This window comes from Pholcus phalangioides, unplaced genomic scaffold (assembly GCF_987345545.1).
Source record: "Pholcus phalangioides strain wild (caught in Gottingen) unplaced genomic scaffold, Ppha-v1.0 ptg000003l_1, whole genome shotgun sequence".
NCBI lineage: Eukaryota > Metazoa > Arthropoda > Arachnida > Araneae > Pholcidae > Pholcus > Pholcus phalangioides.
In genome coordinates, this window is record NW_028301596.1 from 47,831,363 (window position 1) to 47,850,806 (window position 19,444).

At 32.9% G+C, this 19,444-nt stretch overlaps 1 protein-coding gene across 1 annotated transcript in view; it reads right to left on the bottom strand.

Annotated features, from left to right (window-relative positions):
• LOC149088730 (hemocytin-like) overlaps positions 1-19,444 on the bottom strand; it is a 144,062-nt gene that overhangs the window by 83,721 nt on the left and 40,897 nt on the right. Inside the window, exons 15-27 of the mRNA XM_089249432.1 lie at positions 18,099-18,185; positions 16,279-16,588; positions 14,988-15,158; positions 13,977-14,217; positions 11,429-11,641; positions 10,225-10,350; positions 7,880-8,118; positions 7,034-7,212; positions 5,954-6,216; positions 4,606-4,736; positions 4,055-4,349; positions 804-1,168; positions 390-692 (exon numbers count right to left, since the gene is read on the bottom strand). Coding sequence (XP_089105558.1) covers positions 390-692; positions 804-1,168; positions 4,055-4,349; positions 4,606-4,736; positions 5,954-6,216; positions 7,034-7,212; positions 7,880-8,118; positions 10,225-10,350; positions 11,429-11,641; positions 13,977-14,217; positions 14,988-15,158; positions 16,279-16,588; positions 18,099-18,185 — 2,923 coding nt within the window. The remainder of the gene's footprint in view (positions 1-389; positions 693-803; positions 1,169-4,054; positions 4,350-4,605; positions 4,737-5,953; positions 6,217-7,033; positions 7,213-7,879; positions 8,119-10,224; positions 10,351-11,428; positions 11,642-13,976; positions 14,218-14,987; positions 15,159-16,278; positions 16,589-18,098; positions 18,186-19,444) is intronic.

Sequence of the window (19,444 nt, forward strand, 5' to 3'; positions counted from 1 at the left end):
TATTTTTTAAAGTCCACAGAATATCGTTACATCAAGGTTTCACTGAACAAGTGGACATTTTGTGTGCAAGTAGTTTATCATGAGTTTGTTTTTCACTGAAATTTTTGCTATAGCAATAATTTAAAATTCTTCCTAATGGCGGCTTCACAGGGAATAAAACTAAGTAAATAAGTTTATGGGCAAAATTGAGCAAAAAAAATTATGACATATGTATTTATTGAAATGGGTTCAAAAAATGTAAATATTCTGTTCAATTGCATCACTTATCACAAAATAAAGAGAGAAAGGAAAAACAACAGATGCATTACAAGCATTAGATCATTAAAAATATATCTAAAAAAGGCTTGAGAAAAAAAATTATATTCACAAAAGAAAAAAAAACCACTCACTGCATGAACAATAAAAGCGGACCAAATAATCATAGCATTTCTCCCCTTTGTTTTGTAAGAAACTGATGCACACAAATCCAGTCGTTTTAGAGCATTTCAATCCAAACTGCCCGGTTTTTCTATAATCAACAAGTTCCCCATTCACTAGTGACTTGCAATCTACATCTTCAATGGTTCCTCCGGGACAAATTTCATGATGCTTCTGAATATTTTTCAAGCTCTCATCATCTCCACCATCATCGTTATTTTCTGGGTTATCAAAACTGTAGAAATCTGTCCAACCAGACTTACAAGTTGGAGTACCTGAAGTTAAGACAACTTATTAAGGACAAAAAAAATTTATATATATTATCCACAACATTCACAACAGTTGAAATGAATAGAATTCTGGATTAAAAACTTGTTCATTCATACCACAAGAGCAAAATATCCTTATTTCATAATCTTTGCAGATGGAATCTTGCTGCTCCTCGTCCTTGCATACCAAGCCATCAGGTAATGAGCACAGGACATTCTGGCCAGCATCTTTATAAGGAAGTTTTGAATCTGCAACTCGACACTGTATATCTGTAGCATCATTTGCACCGCAAAATTCACTTAGTCTAGAAGAAATAGCCAAATGCTGAAGCATTTCAGAGTCCCCACCATGTGAGCGTGGTGTGTTCATCCAAGGGGTCCAACCTGTTCGCTTACATGGTATGGCTATGTTGAATTCTGCCAATAAAGGACTGGAGCTACATGGAGCACCATTACAGACCACTTCCCCATGAAGACAGTGACTATACAAATATATTAAAAATGAAGGATTTAAAAAAAAATTAGTTTTTGTCAATAGTATCTGACACAGAAAGATTTCACAAGAATATTGTCTGAACCCAGTGGTTCTCAAACTTTTATTATCCGTGGCTCCCTTACGCAATTCATGATTCATCTGCGGCTCTCCAGAATAGTTTAATATATATTTTTAAATATAAACAAACCACTTTGAAGCTGAAATAGATACACAAATCAGTAATCTCCAACTCGCCATTATTGACAAAGGTTGACGATGCCCCTAGGAGCCGTGATGCACACTTTGAGAAACACTGCCTTAACCTCTTGACACCCAGACAATTTTATTCATATATATATAACTGCATAGGCATGCCATTTTTCCAGACCATATTCATATAAAGAAGTGAATAAGTATGTACCAGGATTTGAATATATAAATCTACAGGGTGTTTCAAAAAGAATCACCCGATTTGAAATGCGTATATTACGAAAAATATTGAACGTAGACACTTAAGATTCATTTAATATTACATGGCTAATCAAAGTTTTTTTACAAACCAAATTAAAAGTGCTCAATATGTCCACCTTGGGATGCACGGCATATGTCTATACGGGAGCCAAATTCATCCCAACCTTTTGTAAGCATGTTTGCATCCATTGCGAATGGATTTCTGTGAACTACAAGTGCAAAACTCTGTTGGATGCACTCCACATTTTCGTTTGGCATGCGGGGACAGCCAGGGGATTCCCCTTACACAGACAACACGTGTCTTGGAATTGTTTATACCATCGCTTAATGCTCTGAGCAGTAGGAAGTTAAACACCAGAGTATTGTAGATGAAAAGTATGATGAACTGTTGTTACGAACTCACACTTCGTGAAACTTAGAACACAAAATGATTTCTGTTGTGCAGTCGCCATCTTGACATACACTGAAGTGGTGGCCAAAGGAAGAGCGTTAGCGATACCTGTCGGCAACTGCGTGAAACTCGAGATTTCCCTCATTCTACCTATACATTATTCGATCAAAACGGATTAAAAGCTGAATAGTAATAATTTTTTTTAAATCAAATGATTCTTTTTGAAACACCCTGTATATATTTTTTGAAATAACATAACATACACGTCATATATCAGGTAGTGGTCTAAGATATGATCATGACGTTTGACGTTGCACATCATGAATATGAAGGGGTTAAAATTATTATAATACCCCATGCAATAATCATGCTAAAGTCTATATAGCACCGCATGATCAGAATGAGAACACTAATAAGCTTATTAAATGAATTTTGATTTTGAGGGGGGAGAGGAAGTAACAGAATATATAACTTAAACTGTTCAAGATCACACTTATGCATAGTTTCATGTCGAGCATGAAGTATAGGCTATGAAATATATTTAATGTCTATGACTTTCATTTTATTGATTGTTACATTCGGTACTTTTATTGTTGGTTCAATGTCAAGATGCTGTTGATTTTCAAAGTAAACTCAAATTGGCAAACCATAAGTTTCTCTATATTATCTGAAAATGTGAATTTCACTACTTTGAGAAAAAATGTGATAATTTAGTAAGCAGCTGCATGTAATCTGCTATGCAAATTTCGTTCATCAATAACGGAATCATAAGGTTTGTAATGTGATGGTGTTGTTCATCAGTTTTTTTTAGAAAAACAGTCAATTTCTCTATTCTATATACAGTAGACTCTCATTAATCTGGCACATATCAGCCCAGGGTATGCTAAATTACAAAATTGCAGGATTACTGGAAGTCAATTGAAAAAGCCTATTTAAATAATATAAACTTCTGCTCACAGAAAAATAGTGACATGTTTTCCTCTTCTATGCTTGAAGAAAACCCGCCTATTGGATGGGTCGGATTATCGAGAGACTACTGTGTATGTATGCCATCTATAAATCTTTAAAAAATATTCTTTTCACAAATTAATTTTTTTTAATATTTATTTTCATTCCAGCTTCTAAGAAGCAGTTGCAGATCATATGCTGGGGTGTATAATCCACACTAAGAAATTCTAATGGTTTTTTAGTGTATAATCTGCAGATTACATGCACAATAAAATATAGTAGCCTATGAAGATGTTACAACTTTTCTTGAGTGAGTTGGTTTTTTTCAGGTGGAAAGGCTATTGTGTATTTAAGCTGTTGATATAGCAGTGTGTGAAAATTTAATCTATTCTACTTCATTCATAGCCATAACAATAATGGGAGAAAAATTATGAGCTACTTAGTAAACTTTCTTTTATAATGTCACCATGTGCTTATAAGGTAACTTATGAGTTCAATACCCAATTTGTCTTTGTCGGAATCTTTCCTGACGTGCAGGTACAACAGAAAACGGTGGCAGCATGACCACACAGAAAAATACAGTAGGTTGCTACCGCCTTGAGTCCCATATCAAGGGGTTAGTGCACCAACATCTGGGTGAGTACAAAAAAAGGCAAAATGTCAAATGAAATTGGCAATAAATTGTTGGTCCTGTCCTAATTAGTCCTCGTGTGCAGAAAATGACAGTGATGCAACAAAAATTACCAAATGCTCATAAGGTAACTTGCAGACAAAATTTTTCTAACTGGAATTGAGTATTACTCATTCAAAAATCACATAGATTCTTTATTTTACCGAATTCCCTGGAATGACTTCATAATTATGTTTGACTGTGTATTAAGATTTTTTATTATGTAATAGTTCTTGATGAATCCAGTAAATGCCAGAGTCGAACCCCTGCTCTCTTGAGTGACTCAATCATAATTATACTACAATAAACAAATTGTATGTGGCAGTCAGATTATACAGATAACAATGTCCCCAAGTCATTTCTATCTGTTAAAAATAATTTTGAAAAGAAAACAAAAAAATACTTATTGCTACCATGTTTGACACTGGTCTCCGATTGAAGCCTCTGTTATTCTTTCACCTTCTCTGTACATTTTTCCATTGATATCAAGACATGGAACAACACATTGATTCTCCAGGATGCAATTAAGATCTTTCTGATTGTCATAGATTTGTCCATCTGGACAGGGCTTTGGATTACAACCCTCAATACATGGTTCTTCAGCGCAAAGCTGTTGAACATGAGGCAAAAACATTTGATTTTCACAAGTCTTAACAGGGCATGACAGCATACAACTTTCATATTTAGCACACTCTTCACACTGAATAGCTGAAATTAAGAGAAAAATTATACCATATTACTGCATTGCATAAAACTGCTAAAAATTTCCACATTTCTAAACACTGGATTGAACAAGTTATGGAAAAATATTATTGCTTCTGTATAATTACAGTGGCAACCTGAGCCAGTGTTTATCTTGATTTTGTTAATAAAATCACTGACATCACCAAGTTACTTGAATTGGTGTTTGGTTGTATCTACATATACATATTCATAAAAGAATCACATAGTTAGTTAAACTTACGGCACAAGTCTTGGGAACGCCATTTGATATGAATGTCTTTCAAACTACATTCCTGCGCATAAGCTGCTATGGCAGTACATAAACATTCACAATCTCCACCTTCATCACATGCACACACATCAAAAATGCATCTAAAATAATGAGAGTTTTGAAAAATATGTAAAAAATTTGTTTTAAGAAAAAAATAAAATAAAAATTATCCTATAAATCAAAAGCATAATTTTTCATCTCCATAGTAATTTTACTTAAATGGTATATCTAGATTTTCAATCAATAATTGAAGACCAGAAATGGTAAACACCGTAAGTACCAAAAAAATTGTTTCTCTTTTTTTCGCGTCAAAACATAGTGAATACCAAGGTTGTCAACCCTGGGAAGTGTTGTGTGTCCACCTCACTCTAAGTAGCTGAAAAGCACATTAGTAGATGTCACATAACATATAAGTCTACAGTACCTGGAACTTGTTTTTGCTCTCTTGTATAATTTGTGATTTGGCACTTACTGTGTTTATTATTTCCAGTCTTCAATTATTCAATGATTATAGAAGTTTGAGCTCGATTTGAAAGTATAAAACAAAAAATTACATAAAAAATAGAAACCAGTTTAATAATCATTTAATAGATTTCTCATCTTGAATCCTCCAGTGTTTTTGTACCATCTATTTTGTCATATATGATCTAGCATCTGCATATTCAAAGGAGGTGCCTTTTAGACTGCCCAAACTGTATGGCACAATATGCAAATGTACAGCATTTCATAGCAAAATTTTAACTTTTTGTTCTTCATTTCAAAATTTATATTATCTCAATATAAGAAAGTTTAATATCTGATTGACTAATTACATAATTTCCTGCCATCAGTAATGAACCTGATTATGAAACACACCGATTTAGGTGATAATATTTCCACCACCAACTAAACTCACACACAGAGTTTTGCAACCCTCTAATACATTATAATGAAAATAATCATATAGAATATGAAAAAAATTTTAACTGCATCAATAAAATTTTTGTAATAAAATTGTGGAAAAATTGATCTTTTTTGAAAAAAGAAGCGAAATGTCAGAAGATGAATGAAAAAAAAAATATTTAAGTCCAAATAAAAGTCCAATAAAAAGTCCAAAAATAATTTTAAAAAGGTAGACAGAAAAATAAATAAATGTTTAGTCAAGAATAAAAAAAAATTTCTAACAAAAGAAAAAACGAACTAATATTACAGATTTATGATACTTTGGCGAAAGAAAGAGATTTTTCAACTCGATAAAGTGTTGCAAAAGTACAAACAAAATTACTAGAATATTGTCAAATTTATAGATTTTAATTTGAAAAAAAATGTTTTGACTCACCTTTCATAAAAAGGTTCTAATGTGACCTCAGAATGACAAGGAGAAAAAAGTGAGGATTTCAGAATGCTACATTTCCTTTTGGCCCAAGTTTCCCGATTCATATGAATGGAGCACATATCTATAGAAGTCTGAGCCTTCGCACATAACTCTTCCATTTTCCACGTATCAGCAAATACTGCAGCATCAGTCTCTGGCAGCTCACCAAAAGGAGTTTGAAAATCATCGTTCTGAATACCATTGAAATTTCCACATAGTCCAGACACCTAGCATAAAAAAGAAAAATATAAAAAATCATCATTTGATCATTTTTGCTGTTTTACAGTCATTTTCTGTACACAAGGGCTAATTAGAGTGGGACCTACAGTCTAATGCTGGATACAAATGGCAGCGTTCCACCTTTTTTTTCACTTTCCTATATCTCACCAAGGGGTTGGCTTGCTAACCCTTGTGTAGGAGAACTTCCTGTAGTAGAAATGTATTCAGGGCTCATTTTATTGTCGTTTCTGTTGAACTTCAACGATAGGATGTAACAAACCATTCTCACAAACACAATATCATGATCATGAGAGATTTGACTGTTCTCATACATAAGAGATGAAGTCTTGAGAAAATATGACACCCCTTAGAATTATTTTGGATTCATATGCACTTTGAAATTCTTTTTGTAGCTAAGAACATAAGACAAAATAATGAAAATATTGAGTATTGGGATAGTAACTGTGAGTTGAAAAGTGAAACAATAATGATATGTAAGTTTTAAGCTTAAAGTGTTATATTATATGTATTTTAGGCAACGTCTTTTGGTGATCATGATAAATTAATTTAAACTATGCAGAGGAATATTTAAGAGATGCAATACGGTTAAGTAGTAGTGGTCATGATAGTCAACATAGGTCAAAGCATTTGTGTTGTAGACCTTAATATAAACTTATCTTAAGAGATATTTTTTTCTCTTTTCACCATTATGAACGCACCATTTATGAAAGCCCCATCTTTATCGCACCATCAATATTGAAAAATGTAAAATCTTTAAAAAGAAATTGAAAACAACCAATATCGCATCAAAAAATACTAACAAACCTTGTTTTCCCATGATGAATCAAGTGTTACAGTTACTCTTGTTCCTCTATCCCACCGTAGAGTTAAACCAATATTGGTATAAATTGAAACATATAAGCTTGACTCAAAGACAAAGAATGGCAAAAGTTTTTTGTTCTTCGGGATGGGTGCATCTTTTCTAAGTGTTAACTTCTCATCACCTGATAAAAATAAGATATTTTTTATGATCAAATCTTTTGTTAAGGCATGTTAGTAATGAAGTAATTTTGAGCATGACACAATTGCATCTCAATTGAACACTAACAACCTCTTGCAATGAAGTTTATTTCAGAAGCTTTAGATGTTCTTTACATCTAAAACTTTCTTTCTCAATAAATATTCTTTATGGAAGTTTGAATAAACCTATGTGTTGGAAAATGGCAAACAAATAGTCTCGTTAACAACACACAGTAGTTTTATATACAGTAAAAAATATACATGGAATGATATTCAACATATGGAGTTACTAGGATGGGTGGAAAAAGTTTAAAATATGTACAGTGAACTCTTGATAATTGACAATGCGCTACCCATCTAGTAATCAAGAATCTTTCTGCAGGTTTCTTCAAGCTTAATATGTGAAAACATGTCACTTTATGTCTGTACACAGAAGTTTATATACTTTAAACAGGCTTTTTCAATTAACTTCCACTACTCTGCAGATTTCGGTAATCCAGCACATCCTGGTCTGATATGTGCTGGATTAGTGAGAGTCTAGTGTATCTAGTTTATTATATCAATTATTCAACATGCAATTTTATAAGTACACCAATATTATCTCATGAACTTTCTCATAGGTATGCAAAAAAGTAATTTCATCATTCTCACCAATATTTAGTGTAAACTCTTTACTGCATGTAATGCCACTAGATCCACATGGAGTGTTCATTACAGAAATTGAAAAAGATGACTCCTTCCCATGTTTGCCTTTTGATAAGAGATATTCACAGCTACCTTGAAAATCATAGATTTTACCATCATAGGTTTTGAAATGAGATTCACCCCACATAGTACAAACTCCGGGACATGGCTTTTCACTACATTTCCATTCATTCTCAATGCATGTACTAGAAAATAAAATATTCATTTAAAAAAATTGAAATACCAACAGCACATTGAAGTAATATGATAAAGATACAATGCTACGTCAACTTAAAAACCTAACCACTCGCGAACCTTACTTGTACGATAAAATCTTCTATTTGAAATCAAACTTTCCCACTGTATTCACCGGCATGCAATAAAAATCTGGGGACATCAGCTTTTTTGAATGTTCAAATCTGTTCCGTTCCCAATATGCCGGGAAAAACAAGATTCAGAAAGTATATAGCAGAATATATTTAAAGATGATATCAGTTCAAATCAGGTACTGGAAAAATAAGTGCATTAGAATAAAATAATAATATTCACTGTACCAAGTGTGTTTTGCTCGGGAATTTGATAATGATAATTGACCATTCATTTACCACTGTCACTCAATTTTTCAGCCTAATACAAAATTATAAATACAAAATGCAGATACTAGAGATGAGACAAATATTTGGTATTTTGCCTATTCTCTGCCCTTTTATTGAATATTCAACTTTGGCTGAATGTTGCTTAGGTATTCAGCTGAATATCTGTATAAATCTAAGTAAATGAAACTAATTTTTAAAAAATTATATTAATTGGAATTTTTCCAATAAATTAAAAATTAACTGATTATATTTTATGGTGTATATCCTTTTTTGTGAAAAAGGCTATGTCAGGGTGAATTTCTGGATAAGGAAAACATGAAACTGAAAATAGAATCCTACTGCAATAAGGTGGAAGTGAGCATGAATTACACAAGTTCACCAACTGAAAGAATGTGCCTAGACAAAATTTCAGCTACTGAAAGAGGCACAATACATCTAAAGAGGAAAAATAAGAAAATAAGATATAAATTTAGTAATGCATTACTATATAGTAGAGAGTAGTAAGTAGTATAATGGTTGACATTTTCTTGATTAGATGTAAAATTGTGACAAGTGTTGGAAAAAAAAATTGATTCCATAAGTAATATTATAAAATTAAATATATTATCATTAAATTTGATTGTCAGTGCCATGGCAATAAAAATCTTTCAATTACCCCAGTTTCTTTAATATTTAAATAATAAATTGCATAATTAAAATTCAACACAATTTAAAATTATCAATAAATTTTATTTCCAATTAAAAACACCAATTTCATTTATAATTTGATGAATTTTAAGAAAATTAATATTCCGCCACCAAATATTTGGTATTTGGCCAAAAAATTAGCTGAATATTATTGGTTATTCAACCAAATCACTATTCATCCCATCCCTAACAGATAATGTATTTTGCATGTCTAGAGATTAAAGAAATATCCACTTTTGTACTACAACATCATATTTTGCAAGACAATTCTTTAATTTTTCTCTCTTCTTATTCCAATCTTACACATGTGATCAAAGAATACTGAAATACTTGGCAGTTTACATGTTTCAATTTAACTCATCAAATTTACACAAAAGAATATACTTAGTATCCAACATTTGTTTAGAAAGATTTATGGTAGCAAAAGTAAATGTAAAGTTTGAATCACCTCAGCTCAGTTTGTAAAACAAAAGGAAGTCCTAAATTTCAGAGAACAATGTTTAAATCAGCCAATTCAACCTATTCTTAGAGTCTAAATATGTAAGAATTTTTTGGGATCTGTGACTGAAATTTCCAAGCATGCTGGCTAATACACACAGGAGAATACGGTACGTAAAATAATCGTCTAGTAAATTTGTTTCACATCACTCCAAAGTATTACCATCCATATAAATATTAGTTAGAATTGTACGGAATAGTGGGTTCTATGTACAATAAAATTATTTTTGCTCCCAAGGAAAATGCAATACAGTCAGACACAACTGATTGCTAAGGCAATTTCAACTTCTTAAAGATTTCAGCTTTTTAATAGGAGAATAACCCACAACCAAGTCACACAGAACCATTGAGTGAATAATCAGTACATAACATGGTTATAATAAATCAATAAAATGATTGCATTCTTATAAAATAATCAGATTTTATAATCATAAACAGACTGTTATCAAAAGTGACAGGTGCATGTTTTTTGTTTTTTTGTTTTTTTTTTTTTTTGTATATGATAAACTCAAGCTTGAAGCTTTTCCTCACCAGAGATTGCAATCTTTTTTTATTGTATCCCCTTCAACATATTTGTGACCTCCATGCCGGCAGCCACACTCACTTTTTGTAATGCACTTTTTGGAGTCAGAATCAAATATATATTCTTCTTTACATCTGTAAAAATAAATATGATAATATGTTTCATGTAATACATAGGTTATGCTGATAAATATGTTTATTTCAGCCAAACATGAAAAGCAATATTCATTCATGACTGCAACCATGTGCCACAAAGGCTACACTGGTATTCGAGAGGCTAAAAGTAGAAGCTGGCAAAGGAAATAAAAGTAAAAACTTAGCCAGTAATTAAGAAATGAAATCCAAAGGCTTTGGGGGTTATCTGCCATTTCTGTAAACTGATCATAGTCTCAGTTCAAATTAAACATTACTGCCAGTCTTAAAAAAAAATCATCTATTGACAGTTACAAGATTATTATACTCATTATTGCTTCCAAACCCAAGCAGACCTTTTAATAATAAGACCCAAAATCAAAACATTCAAAACATACTACGCATGCAGCTCGTTTGCACATATTTTAAGGAACACAACCTTTTTTAAGGACAGGATTGTAAAGACACGTGAAGATTTTATAAAGACAGTGGCATTGAAAATGCACACTGAAAGACAGCGACATTCATTATAAATTAGAATTCAGAAACAGCTGTAGTTTTGGTTACAAGTCTCACTAAAAGACAGAAGTATTTAGAAAATTTTGGCCTTATATTTATAACTACAGTCAACGCTAATTATAATGACCCCACATTATAACAACCATTCAATTATAAGGAATGGTAGGATAAGTCCCAATTATTTTCATATAACAACTATCCTATATGTTTTTTTTTTTGATATAACTATGTGGTTTATATTTATAACTACATTAAATATATATATAAACCACGGATATAACGTCAGTTTTCGACGGAACGATGCCGTCATTATAAATGTGTAACAACTGTACTATGTATGCAAAACTGTAACCTCTTCCCCCATACCACTTGAATGAGATGGTTTAACTGAGGTGTCAATCAAGACCTCACAAGCACAAGAAAGAGTAAAACTATCAAGAACTCTTCAATCGGTACAGATGTTGAAGATATCCACATTTACATAATAATTAAACATCATCGCAAAACAAATGAATGGGAAACAGTTCCTTGACATCAGTAGGCTTGAAAAAAAAGGGCTTACCGACATCCAGGAGTACAGAATGATGTTTTGCATCTATTCTGTAGATGCATATTTTGACAGCTTAGAGGGCATTCTTCTATGCAAGATGTATACTCTTCACTAGCATTGGAAAAGCAAGTATGAGGTTGGTCTTGGACCATCAAATCAGGATTAAGCGACGCTATTTCTTTTAGACTAGCAGAATGGCATTTCCACACAGCATTTTCACATAGACTAAAATAGAATATAATATAGAGATAATAGCTAATTTTTAAAAATGCAGCAATTTCATAGAAAACACTACAAAATGCTATAGAAAAAATCCATCATGTATATTTGCTACAGCAGTATTTAATACTGGTAAAGGGGAAAAATACATAAAAATAATGGAATTATTTTGTTTTAGCAAGTTTTAGAGCAACAAAAAGGGAAAACACATTTCTCTTCAGTCATACGATGGCATATAATTTTTTAATTATAATTCAAAATATTATTATCATGAAAATTCGCTGATAGGTGTGAGATAGTTGAGTTACGAGAGCCATTTAACAGTATTAGATGAAACACCAAATTGGCTATAAAATAACAAAAGCGAAAAAAATGTATTGACTGCTTTCCTATCAAAAACTAGGATGAGCTAGCTTTTCCCCTTCAAAAGAACTTTCTTTAGGTTCTAACCATAGTTGTCATCTGTATATACAAAATAACATGGACTGACTGACTGATTCATCATCGCCGAGCCGAAACTGCTGAAGCTATAAACATTAAATCTGGTCAGTGATTTTATTTCATGACATAAAGACTCGCTAAGAAGGGGTTTTTTGAAATTTGTCTCCTAAAGGGGTCATAAGAGGGTTCAAAGGTTACATATAGAGAAATCATGCTGAGCCAAAACCATTGAAGCTATATTTATGAAATTTGGTCAGTAGCTTTATTTCATGACGTAAAGACTCACTAAGAAAGGGTTTTTCAAAATTCGATCCCTAAGGGGGTTCAAAGATTACATAGAGAAATCATGAGGAGTTGAAACCGCTGAAGTGAAAAATATGAAATTTGGTCAGTATTTTCAGTTTTAATGTAGAAATTCATGAAAAAGGAATTTTTTAAAATTCAACCCCTAACGCGGGTTCAAAGGTTATATAGCACAATCTCATCGCTGAAGTTATGAATATGAAATTTAGGCAGTTGTTTTAATTTATGATGTAAAGACTGAGTAAGGAGAGACTTTTCAAATTTTAACCTCTAAGGGGGTAATAAGGCAGTTCAAAGGCTATGTGGAGCAATCATGGCATCACGTTAAAACCGCTGAAGTGATAAATATGAAATATGGTTAAAATTATGTTTCATAATGTAGACACCCACTAAGACAGGATTTCTGAAAATTTAACCCCCCAAGGGATCATAATAGTTTCAAATGTTGTATGGGGGAATCATTGCTGAGTAATTTTCAGATTATGCAAATCCAAGCGAGCGAAGCCGGGGGTAACAGCTAGTACTCTATATGCGAGGTTGGATTGATTATTAGCTTCATAAATGCAATGCATTAGTTGAAACCCCCCCATCCCCTAAGAAAATGAAAGTAAATCCTTCAGAGCCTACAGATGCTGTAAATCCTTCCAGTATTTCCCTGGTAGGGAAAAGATGGGCATAAACCCAGAGTCGAATACCAGTACCTACCTGGTAGGAAAAGATGGGTATAAATAAATCCAGAATCAAATACTAGCATTTAGCAGATTTAGGGAGAAAATTTTCACTCCCTTAATTTGCCCTGGTCTGCCCATGTGTTTTTAAAAAATACAAAGAAATTTGATTACTGAGTGAATTTTTCAATTGTCACTGAATTAATTAATTTCCATTATTTACACAAAAAGAAAAGTGAAATAAAAAAACGGAAAAATTTCAAAATGAAAGACAGCAGTGTTTGCGATTTGACACCAATCTGTTGCAAAACTAATTTCCTATTGTGATGAAATATTTTCCTCATAGGTTTACCCAGCAACTTCATGTTTATTCAATGTAGAGAAATTATAGCACCAAGTTCAGAGACTGGGAATTATGAGACATTGAATCATGAGGCACTATTGTATCACATTCACAGATCCAAAGACTCAATCAAAATTAATTTGCATGAGTGATATAACTAAATTTGTCATTTTTTTTGCAGACTGTGTATTATGAAATTCTGAATTACTATCATAATAGAATATTAATGATTAATATCATAACATATTACAGTAAAACCTTTCTTTTGTGGATACAGGTGGGACAAAAAAAATGTGTCCATAAAAGAGGGGTGACCATTAATCAAAGATTTGAAATACATGCTTTTATTATATGAGAGGAAATTATTATGTGGCCATAGAGAAGAGGGGTGACCACATCTGAGGGGGTGTCCGTTAAGAGGGGTTTTACTGTAGTATCATAATCACTGAATTCATACACTGCTAACTCAAAAGTAGAAAAAGAATTTAGGGAGGAATGGGGAAGATCTTTTTAATATTTTATGTAGCAAAATAATTACAAAGAGTGTTAAAATCATAATAATAGGAGAAAATGTGAAGTTAATTACCAGATATTTGTACCCTGTAAGCTATGTGTGCTTGGATCATACTTCTTGTCGTCAAGAACACATGGACATTCACTGATAGGTATACACACATTTTCAAAACTGAGAGTCAATCCACGTGGACAGCTACAACCCTGAACACAAGTAGACTTGCAATTTCCAACTGCAGCTGCTATGTTTTGGCAACTACTTGCACATGGGTCAGCACATTCATCATAGACCTGACCAATGCTACATGTGGGCTCTTTACAACAAAATGAAAAAGGAGGGGGAAAAAAGAATTACACACAAATCAGAACACATTTTCTCTTAAAGCATTACTTTACTTTTTTCAGTTATCGTATGTTCGAGCGAGGTACATATAGCAAGACATATTTACAAAGGCATGATTTTGAGTAAGCACATGGGAATTTCAAATTTTCAAACATAGCAGTTGTCAATTAGATCAATTCTCTGAATATAATCTGTAGTATAATCTGTCATATAATCCACATATGCAAATTTCATTCACTGCTAATGAATCCTATCAGTGAATCTTTAAGAATAAAAGGAGGTTGTAAGTCACATTTGTGTGGAAAAAAAAAATCTCAATTTTTCTATTTGCTTCTACATGCCATCTATGATTCTTTAAAAACTTATTTTTTACAAATTAATTTTTAAACATATTTATTTCTCTATTTTAATGTTTTTTAATATGCAATCCGCAGATGTAATGTGATAGAAGGATTTCAGGCTGTTTGTCAGTCATGAATGAATAGTAAAAGTTTTGCTCATATAAATGATGAGCATCTTCAGAGGGAACTTGATTGCTATAACCCAAAGATAATTTTCACTTGGTGGAAGTAAAATGTCGAGTTTTATCTATCATTGGCGATGGCCAAACAGCCAGAAATCCTTTCATCGTAGCAATCATGTTGCAAATTTTAGAAGTTTCAAAGTTGTGAAATACTTGTGTAAACTCATGATATAATGATTGGATAAATGCAAAGAAAACATAATCAGAAAGATTCTCACTGCATATAGGAACTTCTTCAATCCAATTGAGGATGATCTCTAATTTTGCACAAGATAAGCCATAATCAGCAAATGAACTACAAGCACACTCTTCAGGATCTTTATTACAAGCACAAAGGTCTTTCACACAGCTCTTAAAAAAACCATCTGGGCTAATGTCATCATGACAAGCTTCAAAAAGAAATACATAAGTAAAAATTAAAACGTAAATAAAAGTGAGCACTACAAAAGAAAAAATACTCATAAGAAAAAAATGTCAGTCTTAATGAAGGCTCAGCATTTACAGCCAAGCATTAGAGTGATTTAATTTGAACTTTACGTAAAAAATTTTATTTTTTAAAGGGGAAGAATTCGGAGGGTAGGAAATTTAAGGCTGAAACTCAAATGCTGAGTGTTTGTGCAGACACTCATATCTAGGAAAGTTTTAGCCCAGATCAGCAAGATGCTTGTCTGCTGTACTGAAGAATGTTCAGAAGTGTCACATGTTCAATATCTGATCAGTACTTATCAGTATCTCTATTGATTTTGATAGAGGTGAACTAAAATACATTAAGAGAAAACTATGGATCAGAAAATATGATCATACCCTGAAACATAATTATATTTGTCTGTCACTGTGCAATTGAAAATTATATATCTTTCTACTTTTGTTTTACCAAAAATTTTCATTTTAATGCTCCATTTACTGAACCAATTTTATTTGTGTGCTGAATTAAGGAATTTGATACAATAAAGTTAATTTCCATGAAATGAATGTGATTTTTCTGTTTTCTTTCCATGTTTACGAGAACTTTATCATCCAGTGAATACTACTAGTTAACTGCGAAATTCCTAACAAATTGGTACATTCTGGAATGTGGTGTGTGTTTATGCGTGGTCTTAACATATTTATGTTGTCAGAATTATGCTTATTTCTTGTTATACTGGGGATGCCATTTTGAAATGGATAAGGTCTGAATTTTCATTTTTTGCCACTTGTAGCAGGACTCAGAAACCAATGATTTCAGGTAGATAAAGAAACAAAGCATCTTAGCATGTGCCTCAATATGACGGAATTAGGCCATAATGCAAGTCCAAGCAGAGTTATTTTTGTTTGTTTCAAGTTTCGATAGTAGATAAAATTAAATATACACTTTGTTAAATGTTCAAACATTTTTTTCTCAAACTCTTTAAAATTGAGTTATCTAGTTGTTACCCTAGTTTACCAGGTACTAACTGTCCTATTTTAGCAACCCATGAAAATATTGGAAGCTATAATTTAGGCCTTTTGTTCGTCAGAAATATAAACTACCTTTAAATGTGCTATTTTTCAAAACACTGCATATTTTCAAAGCCTCCTGTAGTTTTTCTGGTTGCATTTCACACAAGACTGGATCCGACCTACGGGAACGTTTATGACACGATTCTGATAGTTGCCATCTTGAAGCAAAAATTGAGATATCTGATTCAATATCTCCATCTGGTGTTAGGAAATCATCTTTTTCATTGTGATTAAATGTCCCACACAATCCTTTAGTCTGGCCAGAGAGTTCTGGTGGTGCATCTATGTATATCCTATTTGCTCCATCCCACAATATAGATAACTTGTTTGGCAATTCTACCTGAATGTGGATAAGGAGAATCAAAAATATGATTACACTCTTAATTTCTGCGATGAAGAAAAATAATCATCAATCTAGATCAAGATTAAGAATATTGATGTGTGTGACGAGTTAAATTTTAATTGAGATTTGATTCAAAGAAAATTTGATGGAATAAAGTTTTTCAAAATCTAAATAAAGCTTTCATCAAAAATATTCATAGCTACAATACAATCAAACTTGGCTATAATGTCAATACCTGACTATCCCAGCTGATTCACATAGAGAATAATGTTAATGAACCTTGCCAATAATGTTGATATTCTATTCATACCTAATGATAAACTTATTTGACACTTCAACTTATTGATAAATATAACCGGTATATGGGTATTCCAGTATATATACTTTTTTTTCCAGTAATCCAACTTTTTTTTTAAAAATAGAAATGACCCATTTTTCAGTGAGGCTCTTTTAAATTCACTATCGTCACAAAAATCAGGAATGGGGTTAATTTGCATAATCTTTATATCACAATAAATATTCATCGCACATATATTCATCAATTTTTTTTCTTCTTAAATATAAATGCATTTGAATTCACCGCAGACTCACTGTGGTGCTTAATTTCTCTCAAGGATTATTTATATGCAGTAATTGGCATTTTCACCAGCAATTAGCAACATTATTGGCAATGTATTATATTTATGATTCAAATTTTCTGATTTTTTCTTGCTTAAATATCATCATCCAAATGATAATGAAATAACACATTTATGAAGATGATGCCATCCTCTGCTATTCATACATAGGTTTTAACAACTGGCTGATGTGAAGATGAATTCAGGAAAGAAAAAAATTCAACTGCCTCTGCAGGGAATCAGACCCACATCTTCTCACACGCCGGGTGAATGAGCGCTAGACCACTATGCTACAAAGGCAAGAAGCCTCTTTCCTTAGAGCTTGAATGCACTGAACAGGGCCATAGATGGACAGACGATGTCTACATCATCTTCAGATAAGTTGCCATCTGGTGGCAGTGTCAGCACTTGTGAGTTGTTGGCTGAGTTACGTCTGAGCATACAAGCCCTAAGGAAAGAGATTTGTTGCCTTTTTAGCATAGTGATGTTGTAGCATACTCACCTGGCATGTGAGAGGACATAGGTTTGATTCCCCTCAGAGGCTGTTGAAATTTCTTTCCTGAATTCATCTTTGCATCAGTCAGTTGTTAAAACCTTCGTAACACATTTATGTTTAGTGTTTCATTATATTTTTAGATCCAAAATGTCTTGAAAATGTCAACTCCAGGTGCAACAACTTCGTTTTAATGAAAAAAATTCATGGAATGTTCAATGTCATTATAATCAAGTTTGACTGTATGTAATAGAATATTACTACAACCATACACAATTAGACAAACTTTGAAAACATCCCACCTTTCCATCCAGTTGTATTATATAAAAGATTTCAATAGTAAAAAAGCATCATAGAAATTACAACTAAAATCTCAATTACAATAATTTCTACATACCTTTCTGAACAGTGATGATGCAAGATATAGAGCAATCCCATTTTCAGAAAAAGGAAGGTTTTTGATTTTCTTACCATTGAAAGTAGCCTGAAATGAGTTAAGGTGAGTAGCATTATTATTGCTTGTGTTATTATACAAATACAAATACAACGCCACAACAGGCAAATTGCCCAACGAGGCGGCTGACTTAAGAACATCATGGATCCCCGAGCCCCTACCTACTACTGCTACACCACACATGCGCCCCCCCCCCAACGAATCGGTACATGCGGGAATGTGCGTGTACGTGTAGTGCAACCTGACGTAAAGTTTGTTTCTGTGTAATGCTTGTTATGTGTAGTGCTGTCATCTGCCCCCAGTTTTACAAACTATGAGTGAAGTGTTATGGTTGAATGATTTACCGTTGTAGGACTGTTGCTCTCTGTGGCGAGACTTTTTAACGGGGAGATCGGCTCGCATTTGCGCCTTGAAGTTGGGAACCACAGAAAACCAACTTCAGCCGACCACCACTGTGGGGTTCGAACCCGGATCCTCGCATCACGAGTCCGGCACTATAACCACTCGACCACCACAGCGGCCAAAAAGCCCAAAGGTGCCATCCTCAAAAAGTTTTGAAAATTACTATTAATTCTACTCATTAAAATATGCACAAAAATATAAAACTATTTGGCGGAATTATTATGGGTCACTAAAAAAAAATGTATATATTAGTATTTTGAACGCCAACAGAGGCAGGCCAAGAGTGACAAAAATTCCCACAACCATAGAGTGTTAGTGACGTCATACAAACAACACATGATCAGGTACAGCATACACAAAGAAAGAGGGGGGGGAATGAGAGAAATAACTGGTTTTTAGAAAAGAGAAACTGGAATGGGAAGAACGAAAAGTGTGCACGAAAGCGCTAAATTTCAAAAAAGGATTATTTTTTTGCTTATGCACTATGCTATCATTGTGTCTCCCTTTGCTTTCTTTTATTGTTATTTTCTCCCCCCTCTCCCCTGCTCTTTTTCTTCTCCTCGCTTAGTATCCAACAGAAAACAAAAAGGGGAGTTGGAGAGTGAAAAGAAAATTTTATAGATATCGCCAAGAATCCGGAGAAGCGATGAGTAGCCAACTTTTGAAATTTTTAATAATTTTTGCGGCTTTAATATAATTGCGTTCCGCCACTACTTTTCTTTGTTTTTACGTGTTTCTGGGTGAGATGAATGTACTTTAATTTTTGAGGATGATACCTTTGGACCCTCTCCTTGTAAGTGGAATGCACAAATATGGTGATCATAAATTAACATGAATTAAATCTCTTAAAGATCAGAATATATCCATTATAGAGATATATGATTATA